This window comes from Lynx canadensis, chromosome A1 (genome assembly GCF_007474595.2).
Source record: "Lynx canadensis isolate LIC74 chromosome A1, mLynCan4.pri.v2, whole genome shotgun sequence".
NCBI lineage: Eukaryota > Metazoa > Chordata > Mammalia > Carnivora > Felidae > Lynx > Lynx canadensis.
The window spans coordinates 235246645-235271968 of record NC_044303.2 but is presented as its reverse complement, the minus strand read 5'-3'; the positions used below and the strand labels follow the sequence as shown (position 1 = coordinate 235271968).

Sequence of the window (25324 nt, the reverse complement as noted above, 5' to 3'; positions counted from 1 at the left end):
CACGCAGGACCCATGAGGGGCAGTGCCAGAATCCGGCACTCAGTAAACGTGATGGCCTTCTTAGTTTTCTTAGACTCGTAACAAAGACACTGAAATTTCAGAGCAAAGCGGAGTAGAAGACAGTACTTAGGTTCTGTCTAAATAAGAGTGGATATTTTAACGTCATAGCAGAAAACCGGGAAATTAGCAAGATATAACTCACCAAATTGCTGTCCCGTGACCGGGTGTCAGCCTTGGCCGCCACTGTCCAGGAGGAGAAGGTGCTAGGGAAGCCCATGGGAGACCCTGCACCCCCTACAGTCCCGCTCTGTGGGGCGCTCTGTGATGCTTCTCCGTGCCCACCCCCCGCCCTGCTCAAGGACCCAGGACACAGCGGCTCAGAGTCAGGTCAGAGTCAGAGGTGGGGGGTGGGGGGTGGGGGCACAGCCGGAGGACAGGAGCCAGCTCACTTCCTGCTTGGGGGTCAGCGTGGGGGGGCAAGACCCGGTCTCCCAACACCAGCTCCCAGCGCACCATGGGCCACCTACACATGCTTCCAGAGTTAGCCCGTACCGGGCGTCAGAGGAAACGGAGTCTCCACTCATCATGTCCTGTTTTCAAACTCTCTTGTTTCTCCTGTGCGGAACATTTATCTAACGCGCCTTTTGTGTTGCCACCTCCCCACTCACTACCGCTGGCCTCCCTCTGCAGTTCAGGCCCTAGCGTAGCCCTCCCTCCACTCCCCTGTCCTCCCCACTACCCCCTGCCCTCCCCTCCGCTCCCCTGTCTTCCCTCTGCTCCCCACCTGCTCAGGCCCCGGGACAGCAGGGAGGCCGGAGGGCGGCGAGCACCTGACTCTAGGGAGACTGGGCTCAGCGTCTCAGCAGCGGGTCTGCGGGTCCCTTCAGCCCCCCACCCCCTCCTCACTCGCTGGAACAGGGGTCCATTCGGCATCCCTGGGAGGACTCAGCGAGCTGCCCCGGGAGGAGCTGCCTTGCCCCTTAGCACCCCAAGGCCAAGTGCCCCATGGGAATCCCAGCATCCATGCAGGCCCCCCGCTGCCTCACCTCCTCCTCGCAGCCTCTGCTCTCCCCCTGCCCCGCACTCTGGCTGAGCAGCTCCCTTCCCTGCGCAAGCCCAGAGCTTCCGGCTCCCAGCTCATGGGGCACATGCTTCCTCGCGGGTCCCTGCTGTCTCCTGGCCTGGAGAACCATGTGATCCCCACAGGGGGAGCTCCTCCCCATAAAGGGAGCGCCTCCCCTCAGGGGGACCGTCTCCCCATAAAGGGAGCGCCTCCCCACAGGGGGACCGTCTCCCCATAAAGGGAGCGCCTCCCCACAGGGGGACCGTCTCCCCATAAAGGGAGCGCCTCCCCACAGGGGGACCGTCTCCCCATAAAGGGAGCGCCTCCCCTCAGGGGGACCGTCTCCCCATAAAGGGAGCGCCTCCCCACAGGGGGACCGTCTCCCCATAAAGGGAGCGCCTCCCCACAGGGGGACCGTCTCCCCATAAAGGGAGCGCCTCCCCACAGGGGGAGCACCTCCCCACAGGAGGAGCACTTTGGTGGGGCTCCGTGGGGGCACGTGGGGCCCACGAAGGTAGCCCTGCCCTCGCAGCTGGCTGTCAGCCCGCAACTGTGGCAGAATAACTGAGGCGGTGACCTTGGGGTGCTGCAGGATCCTGAATCATCAAAGAGACTACAGGTGTCGAGTGCTCTGTAAATGTCGGGACGGTGGACGTTTTTAGCAACAAAACAAACGACACTCGATCAAAAAGGCGATTGCCGGTTGACAGTAGGCACCCAAATAATTTCACCCCCAGCACCGTGTGGATCCCACATGACTTGTGTTTTCTTTTTTTCTCTAAACACGAAATCTACCGGTCACGGTGTTTTAGCAAACGAGAACTACATTTATTGTTTTTGTTTTTAATCATGTGCCCTTGAAATGTCACCCTCCTACTTGCCAGAAAGCACGAGGCAGACGCCTGACGGAGGCCGAATCTGGGCTCCAGGAGACGGTGAGGGAGGGACCCTGTTCCACTTCCCCAGCAGACTGATGGTGTCCCGGTTTGGGGTTCATTTTTTACACAGTTTTAGTGTGAAGGGTGTGATTTGAATACTTGTCCGCAAACACCTTTTCCTTCATTTCTTCGTGGCCATGTCCCTGGTGGAAGTTTCTGAGCCACTGTAAATTCACTCCCTCTCTCTCCCTCTCTCTCCTCTCCCCCTCTCCTCTCCCTCTCTCTCCTTCCCTCTCTCCCCCAGCACTCCTCTTCCTCTCTCCCTCCCTCCCTCTCTCTCTTCTTTCCCTCTCTCATTCCCTTCCCCTCTTTCCTCTCCCTCTCTGTCCTTCCCTGTCTCTCCTTCCCTCTCTCTCCCTCTCTCTCCTCTCCCCCTCCTCCTCTCCTCCCTCTCTCCTTCCCTCCCTCTCTCCCTCTCTCTCCTCTCCCCCTCTCTCCTCTCCTCTCTCTCCTTCCCTCTCTCTCCCTGTCTCTCCTCTCCCCAGTCTCTCCTCTCCCTCTCTCCCTCCCTCCCTCCCTCTCTCTCCTTCCCCCTCTCTCCCTCTCTCTCCTCTCCCCCGTCTCTCCTCTCCCTCTCTCCCTCCCTCCCTCTCTGTCCTTCCCTGTCTCCCTCCTCTCTCCCCCTTCCTCCTTTCTCCCTCCCTCCCTCCCTCTCTGCTTTCTCTCCCTCTCTCCTTCCCTTCTCCTCTCTTTTCTCTCTCCCTCCCTCTCTCCTCTCCCCGCTCCCTTCCATTCAGCTGTGACTTTTCTGGTTGGAGCTGTATTCGGCTATATTATTATTCAGAGGGTGCTGGGATCACAAGGCACCACAGACAGGTGGCTTAAACAGCAGACATTTATTTCCTCACAGTTTGGGAGGCCGGACCTCTGAGCTCTAGGTGTGGGCGAGTTTGGTTCCCCTGAGGCCTCTCCTAGACCGTCAAAGCCCTCTTCTCCCCGTGTCCTCACATGGGCGTCCCTCTGTGCGGTCTGTGTCCTGATCTCTTCTTACAAGGACACCTGTCACCTTGGACGAGGGCCCACCCGGATGCCTTCATTTTACCTTAATCGCTTCGGGAAAGATTCCGTCTCCAAATGCAGTCAGATTCGGAGCTCCTGGGGGTGAGAACATCAACATAAATATTGGGGACACGGTTGAGCCCCAAACGGAGCCTTTCTTTCAAAGCAGGTGTCGGTGTGGACTATGCTATGGACTTCCAGCCCCGGAACGTGCATTTGCCTGGGGCCGCAGAGAGAGAGGACACCGGGTATGCAGGGGCTGGCATCGGTGGTGTGGCTAATCCAGGAGGACCAGACCGTTGATGGTTTTTTTCCAACACCCGCTGGAGGGTCGGTGGTCCTAGAACTCAGCAGTAGTGGACAGCCTAAGGTCGAAAGGGTAGTGAATATGTTTTAACCCAATTGGTTTTTATGGCGAAACACCCGAGTCGATGCATTTTTTAAGATCGAAAGTTACTTTTGGGGCACCTGGGTGGCTCAGACAGCTAGGTGTCAGACTCGTGGTTTCGGCTCAGGTCATGATCTCATGGTTCATGAGTTCAAGCCCCACATTGTACTCTGTGCTGACAACGTGGAGCCTGCTTGGGATTCTCTCTCTCCTTCTGTCCCTCTCTCTCTCCCTCTCTGTCTCTTCCCCTCCCCTGCTCATGCTCTCCTCTCCCTCTCTCAAAATAAACTTTAAAAAAAGAAGTTATGGGGCACCTGGGTGGGTCAGTCGGTTGAACATCCGACTTCGGCTCAGGTCATGGTCCCACGGTTTGTGGGTTCGAGCCCCGCGTCGGGCTCTGGGCTGACAGCTCGGAGCCTGGAGCCCGCTTCGGATTCTGCGTCTCCCCCTCTCTCTGCCCCTCCCCCACTCGCACTCTGTCTCTCTCTCTTTCAAAAATAAACAGATAAATAAATAAGTAAACATTAAAGAAAATTTTAAGTTGCTTTTGTCATTTTAGATATCCTCATCAAATTTAGATGCAGGATGCTTTCCAAAAACCCTGTTTCACTTGCACGGTAATTTGACTCATTCAATTTACAGTTCCGTCAGAAAACAAGTCTTAGTTGTAAATTATATCGATCACTGGTGGAAACCAGCGCACCGCGGGTTTTGGTGGTCCACCACATCCGTCACGGAGTTTTGGGGGAGGGCCGTTTGCACTTTGCAGAGCAGAGGAATCCATTAAAATAGGCCCAAATGCCTCCAGTTGTCTGTGTCCAGGACGCTGGAACGGGCAGGGGTCCCCCCCCACAGGAAGGCTCCTGGCAGAGATAACGGACTTGACGTGTAGAGACGTGGCCTCTCCTCTTGTGCAGCTACGGTCCGCCCTTAACCCCTCCTGCCTCGTCTTCCCAGAAGTGTAGACTCTGGAGCAAACAGCCTGGCTGGGTCACCAGCACTGACAGAGGGTGGCAGTGTGGTCCGAGCCTTCCCTGCGGCTCCCCGGTCATGAGCACCTTATGTCCGTGCGTCCAGACTCTAAGCTGGCACTGGCTTTCGGCATCTTGCCCACGCCCGACCACAGATGCCCACCCACCCCGGAGGTCCCGTGATGAGAGGGCTTTTCCGTAAACTTCACAAACATCAGGGCCCCCCAAAGTACCAAAAGACTAGGTGCTTTATTATATGTATTCCAAGGGTTTTTATAAAAGAAAAAGGCATATTCAAAGTGTTTATATAATTTTCTAATTCACACACTGTACCCTTAGATGTTCACGTTTTAATTTCGGGAGGCTATCTCTGACTCTCACGGTATTGTAATTAAAATGGTCTGTAGGGTTTTTTCTTCCACTACGTGCATTTGATGGGGAAAAAAAAGCAATTAAATGAAAAAGAAACTGATTTTCTCTGTGTCTGTCGACTTTGATCTGCCTTTTCGATTATAATGATTTTTTAGGGAAGTAGATTGCTCTAATGCGGTTCAATTAAGCAGCATTTATTGAGTAGGAGTCAAATGCCCTTCGGCAGCGAAAGTGAACACGAGAGACGTCGCACGTGGACGTTCCAGTGATCCCTGCATTGGTCAGTGGCCATCGTAGGACAGTAGCACCAGTGAGGAGCGAGCTGTCCTGGTTGGGGACTGAGTTATAGGTCTGCTTCTGTGCACCAGCACTGCTTGGGTGGCCAAAGCAGGCACCACAGCCCGGGCGGCTTCAGCAATGTATTTTCTGGGGCGCCTGGGTGGCTCATTCGGTCAAGCGTCTGACTTCGGCTCAGGTCATGATCTCGCGGCTCGTGAGTTCGAGCCCCGCGTCGGGCTCTGCGCCGACAGCTCGGAGCCTGGAGCCTGCTTCGGAGTCCGTGTCTCCCTCTCTCTGGCCCTCCCCTGCTCACATTCTGTCTCTCTCAAAAATAAATAAACATTAAAAAAATTATTTAAAAAAAAAAAAAACAATGTATTTTCTCACAGCTCTGGAGTCTGTTCCTCTTCCTAGAAGGACGTGAGTCGTCCCGGCTTGGGGACCCACCCTAGTGACCTCGTTAAAGCTTCCTCGCCTCCTTGCAGACCCCGTCTCCAAATACAATCACAACAGAGACGAAGACTTCAATGTACGGATTGGAGGGGAATGAAATTCAGTTCGTAACACATCTTTCACGTGATCTTTTTCTTTGCCGTTTGAATTTTTTACTCTGTCCTTTGCTCATTTGTACTTGGATTGCAATCTGCCTTATTTTCCTTAGGAACTTGGCCGTCAAACTGAGTCCTAGCAATCTTTGTCAGGGGTCTATTGCTACCTAACAAATCAACCCAAGATTTGGTGGCCTGAGACAACAAGCGCGTGCTTGTCTCACTGTTTCTGTGGTCGGGCGCGTCTGGCTCTGGTCTCCCCTCGAGCGGCTGCCAAAAGGTGGCGGAGCTCAGCTTCCAAGGTCTTTCGTGTGGTGCTGCCAGGGTTGGGTTCCTTGATGGCAGTTGACCGGAGGCCTTTTCCTGGGGCAGCTCGCAATATGGCGGCTCGTGAGAGAAGGAGAGGGGCCCAGACCGAAGACGCATCCCGGCACTTCACCCTACACTGTTCCTTAGACGTAAGTCACAGGTCCCGTCCACACTCGAGGGAAAGGACGTGGACGCCAGGGATGGGGACCTTGGTGGCATTGGTAGAGGCAGCCCGCCCCAGGGTCATGGAGTATTTGCTGATAGTGTCAACGGGCCTTGCTTTCCTCACGTTTTCTAACCTGTTACTATCGATAGATGGGAAAACGATCAAACTCTTGTACGTACGTATATATTCACATAGGTACGTGAACTCCTACCTCATCTGTATTGACTTTCCTTTTGTCTCAGATGCAGAGAGGTGGGTTCCCCACAGCCCCCCAGTCTGTGGAAACCCCTCGGCTTTTAGTAGATGTTCTTTAAGATGCTTGGATCCTTGTAAAGTGTGTAACGTTCTGGGCGTATGTGTGTTTTCGGTGGTTTAGTGAGCCGTCGATGTAACCCTTTATATTTTTCCTCATTGCTCTCACGCCTGTATTTGCTGCTGAGCACATTGTGTGCACAGTGTGATCGACCGCTTTTACTCATCCCCTCTCGGGGGAAGACCCCAGGCTTCTCTCTGGCTCTTATCCTCATGTAAATGCTGCAGTTCACCTCCTCAGACTGGCCGTCTTAGGAATGAGTGTTCAGATTCTCCTGGGAGCTGTGCCCAGGCGTGTCTTGTTGGCATAAAACCTAAGCATTCTTTTTCTGGGTATTGCCAGAATCTTCCAGAATGGCTTCCCTGACCAGTCCATGCACCTGCTCAAACACCCTCAGCAATATCCTCCATCCTGAGTTTTGGGTGGTTCCTTATCTCTGTTTTAAAGTACAGTTCTTGGGGCGCCTGGGCGGCTCAGTCCGTTAAACATCCAACTTCAGCTCAGGTCATGATCTCGCGTTTCCACGTCAGGCTCTGTGCTGACAGCTCGGAGCCTGGAGCCTGCTTTGGATTCTGTGTCTCCTTCTCTCTCTGCCCCTCCCCTGTTCACACTCTGTCTCTCTCTCTCTCAAAAATAAACATTAAAAAAAAATAATGATAAAGTACAGTCCTCGCTAACTAATACATTTGGACATTGCCTCCTGAACTCGTCAGCCGTTCAGATTTTTTCTTCGAATAACCTCTTCATATTTTTTCCCTACCCTTCTCTGGGCTTTCCGGTTACCTGGCTTTTTCTTGTCAACTTACAGGAATTCTCTCTGTTTTCCGTAGAAGTCCACCTTCGTTCCCCTCCGCGTCATGAACATGTTTCCTTGGCCCCATCTACTGACCCACCTGGCCCTCTTCTGCTGCCTTTTATTATTCCTTTTATCCTGCAACAGGTCCCCGTGTAAATATGACTCACTTATCTTCCTGCTCCTGTGTAGGTACTATAGTATCTTTACGAACCGCCTCCTACTCTAATATCAGAGAGGACAAGACCTCTTCGTTACTCGTCTTTGCTCTTGGTGAATCATTAACGTCCCATGTAAGATTTTTCAGTGATTTGTCAAGAGTTTTTGTCATCGTGGTGATTTACTTTCTGCAACAGAGCATCCCCTGAAATCTCACCATGACACAGTGAACGCGCATTTCCTGCACATGGTCTCGGGTGGCTTGGCCCCCCCCCCTTTCTTGTAGTGTGTCCGTCTAGAGCATGTGGCCCCAGAGGTCACGGGGACAGGGGGCGAGTATGGGCCAGCACATCAGCTCCTAACTGCCCCCACCTGGAAGGACACGCTTTACCTCTCCTCCCGGTCCACTGGCCGGCACTGGCCACAGGGTCGCGGGCTGGTGGTGGGAGCTGGGAAGCACACTTGTGCTTGTAAAGCACTGACCTGTCTAAGACATCAGGTTCATCAAAAACAGCCGCATCCGAAACCCACCAAGTTGTGCACGTTAAATATGTATGGCTTTTTGTATGTCAATCATACGTCAATAAAGTGGTTTAAAAAAACAGCTAAGCCTTTAGGATTTTCTATGTAGGCTGTTGTATCATCTACAAATAAGGAGGTCAGCAGAACAGTGCATCCTGGTGGCACAGAAAAACTTAACAATATCGTGAGAGCAGACAGACAAAACCAGAGCAAAACTATTATTTTTACCACCTCAAATACGAAGATGCGATAAGCTTGATATTTGTATATTTAGATCTTAACACCAGCCAATGTAAATCCCAAATAACAAATCCGGGAAAATTCAGTTGAAAAAATCGTCCTTCTGCCATTTGAAACATCACTGCGAACATGCCTGGGGTCAACGTTGTGTCGCGGGGAAAGGGCGCGTCGATGGTTTGCTCCGAACTCCCCTGACATCTAGTTAGCGTGCTCCGTGACAGGCCCCCACGAAAGTTTTGACCGCAAACAGGACAACGTGTTGCAAGGGGTGTTTTCAGTGAACATGAGAGACTTTACCTTGAGATTCCAGTTTTCTGAACACATTCACCTTATTAAAGACATTTACTGGACAGCTGTGATGGAAGTTGAGTGCTCACTGACGTTTCTAGCCACCACCCACCGCCACAGTCTGTGACTTCGTGAAGGTCACCTGTCCAGCACAGAGCACTGGTTCTTGGGCTGTTCTTAATGACTAGTGTGGGCGAGGGGTGGTGTGGTGGGAACGGGGTATCCACGTCAGGTAAGGTTGGCATGTCCTGGCTTACGCGGGGTTATTACAATCCTTGGAGCCGACCGGATGCTGGTATGTCTTGGGAATATCCAGTCATAGTTTACAGAGCGCACCATTTCCCAAAATTTCGCATCGTGGGGTTCTAACTCTAATTCCAGAAATAGTCTGGCCTTGTTGGGGGACCCTGTCATTTAGTGCAGCTACTGCCACGGAGAAGTCCTTTGCCCCTTCGTTCTCCACCCGACTGCTTGCAAAGTTGGAACAAGGGCACCTCCTGGGTGAGGCGGAGATGAGCTAACGTGTATAAAATACTGAGTGGGACACGTTTTGGGGAAATGGCGACACGTGTGTACTACCTTCGCTTTGGAATTCTAGCTGGGACACAAAGCAGCCTCGAGGTCGATGTCGGTAATTCCGCATGCTTGGTCGTTCGCTCCTCTGGAAGCGTGCGTGAGCACCCACGGGGTGCTGGGTGCATAGCGGCGCGACCCTGCGGATGAGGACGCAGGCACCCGACATGACGGGGGAGCTGCGACAGCCTCGGGTCTTCGTCATGACCCGTAGCGTCTGGGAAGCTGCTGCTTCACGTGTTGGACGATGCGGAAGGGGTGTGTAGGAACCATCGTGTCCCGGCACTTGTGGGGTGGGGTGACCATGCTCCCCGACCCCGCCCCAGCCAGCATGTCTCCGCTCCCGTGTCAGGGAAGGCGACACAGGAAGGCTTACTCTGCCTGCCTCACCATGGGGCCAGATGCAGAGGAGAAGAAAGGTCATTTGAAAATGACGTAGAGACTGTTGCAGGCTTTGCAGGGACGGCCCTCGGGCCGTAAGCAGAATTGCCTCGCCTGGCACCGTAGGGTAGAAGCAACCGCGGGTGCTGCCCGGGTGAGCCTGGCGATTCCGCCTCCGTTGCAACCCCTGCCGCTGGTGCTTTAAGGAGCTCGTTCCGCAGCAAGGATGCGTTGCGTCCTCTGTGGCTGCTCGTCTCAGCATTCCTGTGGGTTTTGATTAAAGACAAGACCTACCAACCCCCACGCGGTGAGTTCACGTCTTCACGGAAGGGTCTGTCTCTTTCTTCCCCAACGCTCAGTGCCCTGGTACAGAGGAAGAAAATTTGGGGAAAAGAGGAAATGAGGCAAACGTAATCCCAATTGGGTGGGGCTTGGGGTGGATCTAAGAAAGGCCTTGATAGTCCGGTGTAGATAAATAACGTGACTTTGTTTTTCCAAAAGGGAAAACGGATATATTGCCTAAAAATCTATTTAGTATTTAAATACGATTATGAAATGCTCAGCTGCACCAATATCGTGCAAACCTATGCACGATCTGGGCACGTTTGGGGTGTGGGCTGCTTCAGGGGGCACCCCGTATTTATATTTCCGTCACCTATTGTTGCTGTCTTTGGCAGAGAGGCTAGGAGCATGGACACTGGGGGACCAACCTTGGGAGTTCAAGTTCCTGTTTCACCACCTACCTGCTGTGTGCCCTTGGCAGTTGAACTCTGCCTCGGTTTCCCCACCATAAGGGAAGCCCTCGCAGTTCCCCTCTAGCGAGGACTGAGTGAGTTTATACACGTAAAGCCCTCAGAACAGTGGCTGGCACAAACTTTACCTATATTGTAGTACGAAGTACGTAGGGGCACCCAGGCGGCTCGGTCGGGTAAGCGTCTGACTCTTGGTTTACGCCGAGGTCGTGATCTACCGGTTCATGGGTTCAAGTCCCGCGTTGGGCTCTCTGCTCTCAGCACAGAGCCCGCTTCAGATTCTCTATCTCCCTCTCTCTGCCCCTCCTCCGCCATGTGCACACTCTCTCTCTTTCTCTTCCTCTCTCTCCCAAAATAAACATTAAAAAAAATAATAAAGTATGTACTGTTTGAAGATCCCCAGGGATGTACGGTATATAAAAATCACAGATTGAATTCTTTACTCATTGTAACTTTTACTTTATCAGAAAGAGAAGATCCTGTGGCAACACCACTATACAAATAAAAGTGGAAATCAGAACATCCCCAAAGTAATGACCTAAAAGTAATAATAGCCATCCCAGTTGCTTATAGAGCATCACTTTTTAATTTTTATTAGGTCAACCAAAACCAGTCCCTCCATTTTCTACGCGGTTGAGTCAGAGCCTAGAAATTGGAATTTAGGACCAACTTCCGTTCTTGATTGCAGGCTTGAGACTATTTTATGATAACGGAACACTGCATTTTCCAGAAAGATCCCTACTCCTTGCTTTCTCAACGCTAAGGTATTTTATGCCATATCTTTGCCCTGTGTTTTCCTGCAAACAGAAAACGTGTGTGTTGGGTCTCATCTACACTGGGGCCATCGCCTGCATAACACCGGCAAGTCAGGGAAGGTGGGACAATGGTGTGCAGGCCTGGAATGGTTGGAATCCTTCTGTCCAGTTCTGCGTCGCACCCTGCCAGCGGACTCTGAATGCTGAGCGCGCTGAACTGAACGAGAGACCGGTGGAAGGTGGGGGGTAGGAAGGCAGGGTCAGGTAATGAGGGGTGGGAGCCGGCGGGGAGCCTCAGGAGGCCAGGGGTGGGGGAGAGACTGGAATACAGGGAACAGTAGAGTCCAGCCGTGGGGACAGAGTGCTGACGTGTGCCGGGTTTGTGTCCACGGCGTGGGAAATGCACAGGCTTTCCGGAGCCTGCCTCTGGTCTGGGTGCTGGATTTCACCAAGCCCCTCCAAAAAGTGTGGTTGATGAAAATACTCTTCGTTTTTGAAGTAAGTGCATGAGGACTGCTTGAGTTAGGGGATGAGTTCATCACCCGCCGTCGATTGGCAGTGGTCGGACCACCCCAGGGGCCTGGAGTCAGGCTGTTCAGGTGGTGGCTGAGCGTCTGGAGATCTCAGGGGGGCCGGTCTCCCTCACCCTCCTCTTCTCTCCAGCAGCAGGTTGTCTAATAATGGCGGTGGGAAGGGAGCACCTCATTAGCGCCTCATTAACAACCGGTGCACAAAACAATCAAAATTGTGTTCTCAGGGCAAATGTAGCAAGTCTGGTTCAAGCCTACTCTAAGGTGTGTGGATGTTAAAAGTCCTCCAGCACTTTGGGGCGTCTGGGTGGCTCCGTGGGTTGCACATCTGACTTCGCCTCAGGTCATGATCTCGAGGTTCATGAGTTCGAGCCCCGCGTCGGACGCACTGCTGTCAGCCTGTCGGCGCAGAGCCCGCTTCGGATCCTCTGTCCCCTTCTCCCTGCCCCTGCCCTGCCTGCGCTCTCCCAAAGAGAAATGAGTATTTTTAAAAGAAGGTCTTCAGCCCTTGGAGGGCCGACATTCCCACAGGGGAAAGCAGCCCATTTTAAGACGACATCAGGGATCCTTCTGGGTCTCCGAGATGCCCAGCGGGCATGGCTGTCGTAGGGCCCCCTGCGTGCGGGGCCTCGATGCGCTGGGTCGTCATGGTGGTCCCATGAGACAGGGACTCTGGGGGGCGGGCAGCCTGAGTCACGGAGGCCAAACCCGCTCCCACATCAGCAATACCTATGTGCCAGCTATTTCCCCGGCAGGAAAACGTACTTTGGATTCTAAAGGCAAACCACAGCTGTCTTCACTGCCTGCTGGTCGCCCCCGGTGAGGACGTGCCATTCGTAGGGCAGGAGTGGCCCCCGCTAGGGACAGGTAGCAAGTCCCTTCCCCCGCAGTCCAGTGACCCCAGCTCCGGGGACTCGGAAATGCCCGCCGCCCCCGCCCATCCTCACGGACAGTTTAGAGAATCGGAGCCCAAGTCATGGCACTTGCACACTTTAAGTTTTCCAGAAACTATATCTCAAGATTCCCAATGATTTCAAAGTCTCGTTGGCTTTATCTAGTCCACGTGGCAGAATTTCCTTCCGAGCTGGGAAGGTCCCGCGGCGCCTGTGTTGTGGGGCAGGAGCGGTCTCTGCCCTTACAAGCTATGCTGCCTGGGGGGGTGGTGAGGCTGTGACGTGCCACCATAAACCGCAGACAGACACGTGCCTCCTGAAGCCGGAGACCGTCTCCCGAGTCAAAGCCTTGGTTGCCGGTGACAGCCTTGGGTTACTTCTTGACGTCATTTGTCCAGAAGAGCCCAGTTTGGGTGGTTTTGTGAGACTCACGGAGCCCCTGCCAGCAGGTGCAGATTGCGGAGCACGGCCGCCCCCTGTTTTGACAGGTCGGTCCCCAGTGATAGTTCCTGTCACGTTTTTCCAGTGACGTTCTCGGGCTCCTCCGTGTCTTTGGAGTCCCTGTCGGTGGCGTCGCCGTTGTTATCGTCCGTGCTAAGACAGAACTCTTCACGCGACCCTGATCGATGGGGGCGGGTGGGGGGTGGAGCTGGTTGCGGAGGGTCATAACATCAGGCAGACCCCTGGCCAGAGGCGGGTGAGTGACCCTTGCCAGCAGACCCTCCTTCTGTGGGTCAGAGGGCACAAGGCGGGCAGATGGGGCACCTCGCCACGCTGGCAGCCGTCGTCTGGTTCCCGAATGCCCACGGGCCCCGCCTCCCTGGAGAAGAGGATGACCCGGCCTCTCCCACCAAGCGCCCCCCACCCCCACGTCGTACAGCAGCAGAGAAGCTCCGTGTGCCCAGCACGCAGTCCTTAAATCAGGGCCGTGGGGCAGACAGAAGCAGCCTCGGGCATCGGGGCGCGTGCACTGGGTGGGTGGCCCCAAGTCGCAGTGAGTGGAGTCCCAGCCCCGGAACGGAGGGCTGCAGCGAGGATCGAGCCACCGGGAACGAGCAGATAGACGAAAGCACCGGTGGGCACTGTGGGCGAGAACCTCGACCCTCATCCTCTTTAAATGTGTCTCCAAGAGGAAGGGCAAATACGGTGCCCTAAGGAAGGCCCAGTGTGTAGGGATGATGGGCACCGGGATTCCGGCGCAAGAGGTCAAGTTGCGCAGGAAAATGCCACCTTTCCTGCCAGCCAGTCACTCAGCACAGAACGGATGCGGCGCAAGAAGGTGGCCGAGGCTAATGAAGTTAACACGCACCTGTTCGTCCCAGTGGAGCCGGGTCCCAGGGAGGGAGGTTTCCGTGAACCGAGATAGGCCAGTGTGTGGAGATCCAGGGAGTCTGACCCTGATACCAGAGACAGAGATGTGCCGTGGGGCTGGCCCAGAGCCCCACACGTAGGCAGCTGGGTTTAGCTCGTAAGTAGAAGACGCCGACGGAGCGGCTGCAAACGGAACACGGGGTCCTCGGCTTGGCCTGTCCACGGGCTCCGTTTGCATTCTGTGTCCAGGAGCAGCGGACGCTACGGTGGCCAGTCGTCTTGAGGAGCAGGAACTGTGAGTACGCAGGTGTCTCACGAAGGAAGACCTGCCTGCTCGGGTCACACACAGACCGGAGTCGAGGAGGGCGCCAGGGTCCACAGCGCTGTGGCCGGAAGACCAGACGGGTCCAGGTCACTGGCCAGCTCAGGGCTTAGAAGTCTGATAGATGCGACATGGCAGATGTGGAGCCCCACGCGACAGAGAGGGTGCAGGGCGGTGGCGGGCGTTCAGTGACCTCGGCGCGTCCTGAGTCCCACGGGAGAAGGCCAGGCTGGGCGGCGTTTCGTGGAGTAGATGGTCAGTGTCGTGTTTCCTTTCTCCTGTATCTGCAACCCTCCTCCGTGTGCCTGCGGGCCGGCCTGGCCTTGGGCTTCAGAGCGTGGCCTCCAGCACGGCCCTGGAATCTTCTGTGACTCTGACCGCATTACGTGACCTCGCCGTGTCTGCTTAGTCATCTGTAAATCAGAGTTGATTATAGCGAAGCCTACCTGGTGGGCTTTCGGGGAGGGTTTGATGCGTGCGTTCAGACCCCATCCCGAGAAGGATGCCGGGCACACAGCCGCCGTGACCGCCTTCAATAAGTATGTCGAGCTGTCACTTCCTGTGTTCTAGCGCGGCTAATGAAACCCACGGGGACCCGGCTGCTTAAGCAGAAGTATCAGCATTCGTGGAATTGCCAAAAAAAAAAAATTTTTTTGAAATGATTATCTGAAATAATTTAAATTTTTAGGAAAAAAAATTATTTTTCTCTGCTTGCTTCTTCCAGGAAAATACCATCTGTCTCAAAAAAGAAAAAAGATTCAATAATTGCTAGAACTTTCTTTAAAGTGTAGAGGATGTAGAGATGCTTGTGTTTTGCAAGCTGTGCCTTCGGTGCTGCCAGTGGCTTGAGGATGTTTTATGATAACGTTAAATAAGGTAGCTTCAGTTTCATTGCTACTGAATGTCACCCAAGTTTATATAAAAGCCGCCTGGCTTTGATATCCTGAGGTGTTCACAAATTTAAGAGAAGATATCTGAGGACATTTGCTACCTAGCCATTGGGAAAATAGCTTAGAAACTGTAATAGAGCATACGTTACCTGAGCTTTCTCAGTGGAAAATTCTAGAATGTTCCACGAAGTAAACAGTCCTTCTTGAGTGAAGTGGCTTTGTATCCTGGGCGGTGTTCTCAAACTTGGCCCCGGTGAGAGTCAATTCCGCAGGAAAGCTAGTCAGTGGTCCTGGCTGTGCCCGCCAGGCTCCTGGGTTAAGCCCCACGCCTCTCGCTCACCTGGCCTCGCCTGGGATCTTCAGCAACCTGCATGAGATCTGTTGGTGGGGGGGCGGGGGGGGGACAGGCACTTAACAAATCTTTGCGAAATACAGGTTGCTTTCTTGGAACTTCTTTTATAGCTGAGCTGTCCTCAACAACCAGGCTCGTTGGGTTTTCGTGTGCAGAGATTGCTAAAGCATGAGGCCGAAAGGAGTTTTTCAAGCTCCGATCTGATGACAAGCCAAGGAAGCATCTCACACACTGCGGGTGCTCTCCCGGCGCTCACCTGCCGCCTGAGCGCCAGCCGTGGCTTCCCGATGCCCCCTTGCCTGACGCCCGCCCCCTCCCCACTCCCTTCCCAAGACGGGGCCACCGGCTCTGCCCTCACCGTGCCCCAGTCGCCGCCAGACATCTTGCCACTGCACAAGGACCAGTTCCCCTTTATCCTTCCCCAAAGGCTCGCTCACCCCCGTGGCAGGTGTCCCTGTGCGTGGGACTCGGGTGCGGAGGCTGAGGCGCAGGGAGGGCAGTTCACTCAAGAGCCAGTGACTGTGTCCCCTCCCTCCTCTCTCCCCGCCGTGGACGCTCCCCATGTCTGTGATTTGGAGCCCGCGATGTGAGAGCCCCACGCGCCACAGCCGACGGCCCCCTTCGGCCCTGCGTGGCTGCATTTCTGGTGCGTGTCCCGAACCCGCCGACTCAGAGGACTGGAGACCCGTTTCCTCCCGGGTCGGAAGCCTGAAACGCCCTGGGCCTCCTCCGCCACCATAACCATCCTTCCCCAAGCCCTGCTGTCCTGTCCTTTGCTGGACTTAACCGCTCTCCCCCACCCACACTGCCTCCGCCCCAGACCAGACTCCCCTCCCTGCCTTGGCTGGCGCTGGGCAGACTCCCCGACAGGCGGGGGTCTCCCACTATAAACTGACCACCCTCCGGACTGGCTCAGGCGGCCTGGGGCTTCCCCAGCTCAGCCAGGAGGCTTCCCTCAGGGCTGCTGTCGGTCCCCTTGGTGGTCATTTCACTGCAGGGACCCACACATCCCTCCGTGCAGCTTGACCGTCACACGCAGCCGCACACACAAATGCACACGCGCTCAGGAGACGCCACATACGGGAGAACCTGTGTGCGTGCTCGTGCACACATACACACGTGCGCCCGTGCACACGTGTGCACTCGGGCACGCGCACACGCACACACACTCTCAGACCCGTGGAAAGTGCTGCAGAACCACATCAGCGTGTCCCCGCTCCCAGCTGCTGTTTGCCGCCTCGCTGGACCAGATCCAGCTCAAGTCCCCCCCCTCGCTGGTCAGCGGCTTGGCGTAACTGTTTCGATTTGAAAACGTGTCGGTGAAGCTGCCTCGTCTGTTGTAGGGTCCTATCTGCGCTCTGGAACTCTGTGAGTTGAACCGCTTTGCACGTTAGACCTCAAAGAGCGGCGGACTCGTGGCTGCCTTCCAGGGTGGACCTCCTTCCAAAGATCTGGGGAGCGTGTCTTCCCCCCACCCATGGGTTGGAAACCCGCGCCGGAGGGGTTAGGGGTTGTGAGCGCTCTCAGACTAACAATTACACGTTCAAAGACTTTGAAAACAAGTGGCCACTCTGTAATTCAGCCCAGGAAATGAGTGAAAGAACCTCAAAACTTCACATGAGGAGTCTGGAAACTCTATTTTTAAAAGAGCGGAAGCCTGTAATTCACGGGCAAATGAAACACAGGAATACCACGAAAGTAGGTTTGTGAAGAAAAATAAAGCGGTAAGAAGAAAAACCTAATCAAGGGAGAGATGCAGAATGAGTGTATTTATCTCATGCACCGTCATGAGACAACGGTGTTAAAACAGACAATATTGAGAAAGCTGGGAAATCAGCCACATCAGCAGACGTTCCGTGACAGAAGAAACCAAGTCGTGATGTCCATATGGAAGACAGAAATTTGTGTGTTCTTTTGTTTTTTAATTTTTTTTTAAGTTTACTTACTTAGAGAGAGAGAGCATGCACATGAGCAGGGGAGGGGCAGAGAGTGAGAGAGAGAGAGAGAGAGAGAATGAGAATGCCAAGCAGGCTCCACACTGTCAGCACAGAGCCCGATTGCGGGGCTTGAACTCACAAACTGTGAGATCGTGACCTGAGTCCAAATCAAGGGGCCGGCGCTTAACCGACTGAGTCACCCAGGCGCCCCTGTGTGTGTCTTGTTTTTCCAAGAGGCCAGAAGGAAACTAATTGTCAAGGGGTAAGATCCTCTGTGATAGGTCCCAAAATCAAAAGCCCCGTTTGTTGTGGCCCCCTGTGCCTGGCACTGTGCCAAGCATTTCACGTGTTTCAACGTAGGAAACCCCTATAAAAATCCAATGTCCTGTAACACTATTCATATGCTTATTTTACAGGTGAGGAAACTCAGATTCAGAGAGGTTAAGTAAGTCGCCCAGGGTTACACAGCCAGGCAGTGTTGGAGCAGGGATTTGAAGCCAGGTCTGTTGAATTGTGTACCCTCACCCCAGCACGCACGCACACACACACACACACACACACACACACACACAGACTCACTCACTCCATGCCCCAGACTCACCAAGTGTCTTTCCATGGTTCTCTGAATACAGCAGGCTGTTTCAGCTTCTGCTGTGGGACCCCTTATTCTCGCCACCATGGCCTGGAAAACACCTGCCACCCATATGTCAGCTCGAGTGTCGTCAGACACAGAAGTCTTTCTCGAGGCACAGACAAGCGGCACTACCCCCCTCTCCCCTCCGCCCCGCCCCCCGCCCCCACCCGGTCCCCTACGAGGACCAGAATCGTTTCTACCTTAGAAAGCCGTGCGATCCCAGTGACCAGCAGTTGCTGACCTGGGGAGAACTTGTAGCAATCCTTGGCTAAACAGATAGAAAATGAACAGACTCCTTGGTCCGGGCTGTCTTTATTCTGTACTCCAGCTGTGCTCAAAGGGTGTGATTCTACCTCTGAGGGGACATTTGGCAGTGACTGGAGACGATTCGCTTGTCATCTGCTTGGGGGCCACTGCTGCATCCACCTGCAACGCAGCTAAACTAAACATCCTACAGTGCACAGGGCCACCCCCAGCAGAATGATCTGGCCCCTGATGCCGGTGGTACTGAGGCTGGGAGCCCTGACGTGTGCCTCTGTCTCAGCAGCTACAGCACACCCCCGTTATCTCCCCATAATGGGCTCTAAGCCCCTACATGCAGGGGCCATACCACTTTGTCTTTTCAGGCCCTGCACCCAACATAATGAAGGAATAAACGCAGAAGTGACAGGGACGCCTGGGTGGCTCAGTTGGGCATCCACTTCAGCTCAGGTCATGATCTCACGGTTCGGGCTCTGTGCCGACAGCTCAGAGCCTGGAGCCTGCTTTGGATTCTGTCTCTCCCTCTCTCTCTGTCTGCCCCTTTCCCTCTGTCTCTCTCTCTCTCTCTCTCTCTCAAAAACAAGCAAAAAAAAAATTTAAAAACCAAATCAAATTAATAAAATTAGAAAAAAGAAGCGAGAAAGCCACACTGAAATTCAATGTGCTCATTGGGGTAATGGAAACCATGTAGGATCAGGGGATTGAACTGAGGACCCGAGTTTGGAGTTGCTTATTAGCTACATAGAAATGTGTAGCCGTATAGAATTTTTCACGTTGAATTATTGTGATTGTGATAGCCCAAAAGCTACGCGGCCAAAAGAAAAAAAAAAAAGTCCAACCAAAGTATCAACTCATAGTTTTGTTTGACACACGCAGTCCCAGAGAACTGTATACTCAGCACTGCTCGATATCCGTGTTATGGTGAGATTTTTAAGGCAGTTGGGGGGAAATCCTACGGTTGCTTATAATTGCATTTACCGTCTGTGGCTCAGGAGAGAGAGGGAGGTTACGTACCTAAGCTCTTAATGATGGCGCAAAGCTATCACACTGGGTTGCGTAAACTCCCGTCCAGGTCTTTTTGCCCTAAACACACGTCGAGGTATTTTAGGAGAAACAACAATTATTCAGGGAAACTCTCCAGAAGGGACTCTTTGGTCATCAGGCAAATGGAAACAGACAAGGGAGAAATGTGAATGTTGTAACAATAAGAAAAACAGCTCTTAAGTAATGGTAAGACACAATTTACATTTTTCTGAAGTGCTTCCGAATGCAGTATCTTCTCTGACATTCGTAATGATGCTGTGTGGCGAATATTGTTCCCACTTTATCGAGGAAAATACAGAGGGTCAGAGCGGTTGAGCTGAAGGTTTTCCCACAGTCCACCCTCTAGGAGATGGTACCTGGGGTGGGGGGAGTGGAAAATGGAAGGCGGGTCCACATCAGAATGTCGGGGGCCCAGGCATATGGAATGTCCCCCCTTCTCGATCCACGAGGCATCGCAGGGGCATCTCAGCAAAACAGCTCAGCCACCCTGACAGGGCCAGGCAACGTAAGTGGTGTTTCTCAAGCTCGGTATCTCGCTGGGTGATATGTAAACAGCCAATCAGAAGGGGACAGGCCATCTATGAGAAGAGATCTGTTAACTGTAAACTAAGATGTGAGAAACAGCGGACCAGGGGAGAGGTCTCCGTTGAGGGCAGCGAAGGTCCGGAAACCTCCGGCTGGCCGACAACAGACTCTGTTTCCTGGTTGCTGAATTGACTGAGTGCTGGGGCTCTATGTTCATAATATTTCCTGGGAAGAAAAGGAAACAAAGAGCGGTCTGTTCATTTGGGGTTTTGTCTGTTGTTTTTTGTAACAGTTGGGACTTTTCACAGGGAATAGACAAAGTCTATGTTCGTGCCAAGAGTGACAGAATATTCCAAGATATTCGAGAGCTTGTATTTGGCTGTTTTGGGTTCAGAATTCTCAAACCTTGCCATGGGCTTCTGGTGTTATAGACAAGAATGATAGGAGATGGCTAGAATCTGCATGTTGTGCAAAAGAATACAGCCTGATGTTTGCTCCCACTCCATGTAGAAATTGATGCTGACATTCCTGCAAAGGTGCATTTGCTTGTGTTTAATGAAACAACCTTGGACTTTGATCTCAACCCATCATGATGATGATTATAAATGTATTAGCTTTTCACAGTCCCTTTTTATCAGCTATAACTATGCCACATAGGAAAAGTGGGAAGTTCCAAAATTAAAACCAGGAGCCACATCCCGGAGAGGCATGGGGAACTTTCAGGAAGTCAGTCAGTGGCAATTTCCTGCCTTCTTCTCCTCCTGTCCTCCTCTGCCCTTTCAGCAGCTTGTGTGATGGGAACCAAGCAGCAGATTGGATGAGGTGGCCTTGCCCTTGGTGGGCATACGGACAAGTTCTGCCAGAGAGGTGTCCAGAGGGAGCAGAGCCCAGCTGTACCCGGATTTCTGGCTCCTTCCCTGGGCTTCGGTTTCCATCTCCACCGTTGGAAAGACAGATGTTGAACCGTATGCTCTGAATTTAAGTGCACAGAACAGTCTTCCATTCCCAGCGGCTGGTGATTGGGTGCCATTTTCCCTGTGAATTACGAGGCCGGTGCAGCCGTCTTCCCACCAGAATGATTAGTGGGTTAAGACAGCTAAGATTGGGTGGACCTGACCTGCCTGTGGCCACACGGGCCAGGGTGGCTGCCGCCCTGGATGCCTCGTCCGAGGGTCCACTCAGAGGGGCTTGTTAGTAAAGGTTTATAAACATCAGGAGATTGTTGGAAATAGTGTGCATGCTCTTGTTGGTGGGTAAAACTCAACCAGGTCTTTCCGAGGTATCTCTTCCACCCCACCTGCAAAATGTGTGCACGCAACGCTTAGGAAGACACGTAGATCTTCCAGGAGGGGCTCAGGGGGGTTCCTGCTGGCCACGAGGCGTAAAGGGGGACAGCGCAGCTGGACAAGAGCCCCGACAGGCCTTGCTGACCGACGCTCTGTTGCCCAGGCTCCTCTTTCCCTTCAGTATTCCCCGTGATGCCAGGCACACCTCTCTCCCAGGGCTCTCTGGAAAGGAGGGGACCACCTGAGAGGTGGTCACATCAGCAGTGCCTTTGGGTTCCTTCTGCCTCATGATCCAGAGCCTTCTGTGCCCATTCTAAGGTAGATCAGACCTTCTTGTCCACTGCAGATGCCAACGCCCCACCTTTCCGGCCAGAACACACCTGGTCCCCGTGAGGGGTCGGGCCTCTCCCTGGGATTGTGTAAAGGGGCACCTACCTCTCATCGTTCCTCCTCTCGGGGCTCAAGGACAGCCTTCCTCTTCCTGGAAAATGGCTCTGCCGTCCTGTCCTGAAATGGCTCCCAAGAGACATGAATTACAAGAAATTCACTCGTTCCTGGGCTTGACTTTTAAGAGTCAGAGTTTTTTTTCATTTATTTTATTTTATTTTTTTAAATTTTTTCTAATGTTTATTTATTTTTGAGAGAGAGAGACAGAGTGCAAGTTGGGGAGGGGCAGGAGAGAGAGAGAGAGAGAGAGAGAGGAAGACACAGAATCCGAAGCAGGTTCCAGGCTCTGAGCTGTCAGCACAGAGCCCGACACGGGGCTTGAACTCACAATCCGCAATATCATGACCTGAGCCAAAGTCAGATGCTTAATTGACTGAGCCACCCAGGTGCCCCTTAAAGTCAGAGTTTTAAAATGTGTGTGTGAATACGTACACATCCAAATACGAGTCTGTTACAGGAGAGGCTGGAAGTCACAGGGAACATGTCCTCGGTGGGAGGCAGAGGCCACGGGAGCTGCCTTTCGCCCGAGGGACAAGCCAAGGCTTCTGCAGATGCTCGTCTGGTGCAGGCCGGGGCCTCCCGGGCCACGGGGAGCCGGGCGGAGAGGAGCCAGCAGGTGCTTTCCGGGCCTGGAAATGAGGCATCAGGGGGAGCTGGGCGGCGCCCCTCCTTCCCTGCAAGCCCGGCACCCCGCTTGCTTGGCACCCGTCTGGGGGTCCCACAGATGAAGGCAGCAGAAGTTAACCCCTGTGGGATCAGAGCAGGGGTTCTAACCTGGTTTCCCTTTCCCTCTCCTGCAGGGACGGATCTGTAGAAAGGCCGGCAAATCAAAAAAGTCCTTCAGCCGCAAGGAAGCCGAAGCTACCTTTAAAAGTTTGGTGAAGACGCATGAAAAGTACGGCTGGGTCACCCCGCCCGTGTCCGACGGCTGATGTCCCCGGCGACGTGCGGTAGACTCTTCAGCCACCTGTCCACACACACACACGAATTCCCGACATCTCCTCCTCAACGCCGAGCATCCCCCATCCTTTTCTACTCTGCAGCCGGAACTGAATCCTGAATGCCAAGGAGACGTTTAAGTTATTTATGAACAGATGTGTTTACAGGGAGAACGAGGGAGCGAACGCTGTTCGGGATTAGGTTTCGATTGTAAATGAGCGGCCATCTCGAAGTCACTTTAGAACACATGTTGAGATGGTGCCATCCCCCAGCCCGCCTGCCCCTGTGCCTGCCCCTCGCACTGCCCTTAGCTTCTTCCCAGACAGTGGCCCCGAAGAGCAGGCAGGAGAGCCAGTGCCTGCTGCTCGCCCACTTCCATGTACGTGGTACCGTTCTTGTTTCCTAGGAACGCCCCGCATCGCTGTGCTCTGTGTCTGTTTCTCTCCCCGGCAGGTCAGCATAACTTGGAGACGTGTCTTTCTGTGGCCCCGTGTGACGACATGTAGACCTCATTTGTGCTATGACCTTCGGCTCCTGAAAACACGAACTTAATATCGCCAAGTTCTAGAGATGGAAAATGACAGACGCCCCCCGGGGAGAATGTGCTTTCTCTGCCTCCGCGGTGGTGGGCACCTGTCCACAGATAACCAGCACCCCGAGACGAGAGGCAGGGGTGCTGTGGCCACCGTGGGCGCACAACGGTTCAGATGCCGGGTGCACGCTCCCCGGGGCTCCGACGTTGGGACAGCCTCTTCAGTATTCTGGAACGTTCCTCCGACGCTGCATCGTGCTCCTATCTTCTCTCAGCTCGTCAACCCACCACCAAAAGCAAAAGACAGTTTCCCATTCACTGAAGTCATCTGACTCATTTTATTATCTGTGCTAGTGACAGGGAATCCGAGAACCGCCAAGGGTACCAAGTGACCATACGAGGACTTGCATGACCGGGTCTGTTTCCTCACCTTCAAGTCACTTGTGTGTCCCGGGGAGGGGAGGGGGGGGCCGGGCTGCGTGATGCGCGAGCACCCTCGCTGTGATATCAACTTCCTGTTATTTAATCTCCCACAGTTCATTTTTCTCTTCTGTTAAGTTCCTTAGAACTTTCTAAGAAGTTCCATGAAATGAGGAAATACTGTTTATAACAATACGTGGGAAGAGGTTAAAATGTTCATTCCAGGTGGAAAAATCTTATTGGACACATTTTAAATAAAATCATGCATACCTGATGCCCTGCCTCAAGAATCCAATCATTGGGGGCTGTCCTTCCACTTAAAATATTTGATCTGTTTTTAAAATTTAATATTTGAAATGCCACGATGGCATTCTACGGTGAGGTTAAAAAAAAAAAAAAAATGAGTCTTAGGGACCCACGGTCTTTGCAAAGGAGAAGCAGTTAGAAGCTAACAGGAGGCATTAAGGGTTGATTTGACCAAACTCGAGTGTTGGCCAGTGTGAAGGACAAGAAATCTTTGCCGATTAGGTTAAAATTCTGTGGGCAGTTTTGGCTAACCCGGGGACCTGTTCACTTGTCCAGGGTTGTCAGGGGTCTGAAAGACCTGGCCTCAGAGGACGGGGGTCAGCTTCCGGCACGACTGGCCGTTCACCAAATCCGCCCCCTTTTTGCTGCTCTTAGTTTTGTTTAAGCCACTTCCTCCTATGCCCGTATTTCACATGTGGCGCCCTCTGTCCGGCCAAGATGGTACTGTGTTGAGCATGCGTGGCTGCCTGCTCATGTTCCCTCTGAGTAGTAATAAATAGTCACAAAACGTGATGGCAAAGATCCGAAGCTGTTCTTCCGTCGGATCCTCTCCAGGGAATTCTCCGTCCTGGAAACCTGACATTTAGCGCACAGCCTTGAGCCTTTGGGCTCCTGTGTAATGGGATTACCCTGTGGATACCACAGATGCGGGACAGAAGCGGCTTGCCAGGGAAAGCGCCCGCACTTTCTTTCCAGATGTTTTCCTCTTCTGATGTAACATGGACGGTAACTTTCTTTTAAGACCTTGTGTATATATATTTGGATATACATAGAGTATAATGTGTATATACTACACACAGTATATGTAATGTGTGTCTATGCAGTATGTAACCTATATCTATCTAGAGCCTGTCACTTCCGTGCTGTTTGCTAACGGACTGAAGAACGGGTCCACAGCGTTTCAGGGTATATACCGCAGCCGAGTGCGGTCAGGAGGCTGGTTCCCACCCGAGGGTGGCCTCAGTCACTGCCAATAGCGACCAGGGCCAGGGGGCGGTGGGGGGTGGAGACACTTGGCCCAACGTCTATCCCTCCGCACACCCTGAATTTTATTTCCTTTGCATGTTATTTCCTTTGGGTGTGTTAGAAACTGGAAGCTATGGAAGAAATACTCTTTAGTGAAAGAAATGCCATTTTTCACTTAAACTGGTAAGACTTTGTGGTTTGAAAGCAGTGGAGAGTCACTGAAAACATGACTATTGCTTTCACTCTTCGTTGGAAGAACTCCCTTTGCAGTGGCTGGGGCATCGTAGGCAGACAAGGCAGCGTTGGCCAGACGGGGGAGCCTGGCCGTGCCCCGCTGACCCCGCATGAGGGTCCTGCCTGCCACCACCAGGCTGCCTCCCCCCTCTGAACTTGATGCCTGTCTCCAGGTCCCAGGTGGGAGGAAGGCTCTCTTGAGACTCAGCGAGCGGCTGGCTGGGGTCACCCTTCCGCATAGGCCAAGAAATCCCTCTTCAGACAGACAGCAGGGAGATGATTGGACAGATGTACAGACATTCATGTCCCCCGGAGGCCACAGAGCCAGAGAAAGAAAAAGTATGAGCTCACACGTACGTCTCCTCCCGCCCAGCCAGCGGTTTTCCTGGGCTGACTGCCGTTCGCCTTGGGGGTCCCCTGCACCACAGGCCACGGGCTGTGGATTAGACCTGCACACGGTTTACTGGCTGTTTACAACAAGAATTACTTATGCCTCAGGAAGTTCCATGTGAGCAGCAAGGTCATTGCCCTGGTTCCACACACACACACACACACACACACACACACAGAGAGACGCACGTGCACACATACCCCAGAAGACTCAGTCTCTAAAATCCATTGCTCAGGGAAAAAACAGGGTTTAGACCCCAATTTTTAGCTCCCCGAGTTCACTCTGTCTACCAAAA

The 25324-nt window shown here is 53.3% G+C and overlaps 1 protein-coding gene across 1 annotated transcript in view; it reads left to right on the top strand.

The window, feature by feature from the left end:
* UBE2QL1 (ubiquitin conjugating enzyme E2 Q family like 1) overlaps nucleotides 1–23406 on the top strand; it is a 39269-nt gene extending 15863 nt beyond the window's left edge. Inside the window, exon 2 of the mRNA XM_030332840.1 lies at nucleotides 22042–23406. Within this exon, the coding sequence (XP_030188700.1) occupies nucleotides 22042–22173 (132 nt within the window). The 3' untranslated portion in view covers nucleotides 22174–23406. The remainder of the gene's footprint in view (nucleotides 1–22041) is intronic.
* Nucleotides 23407–25324: the final 1918 nt, after the last annotated feature.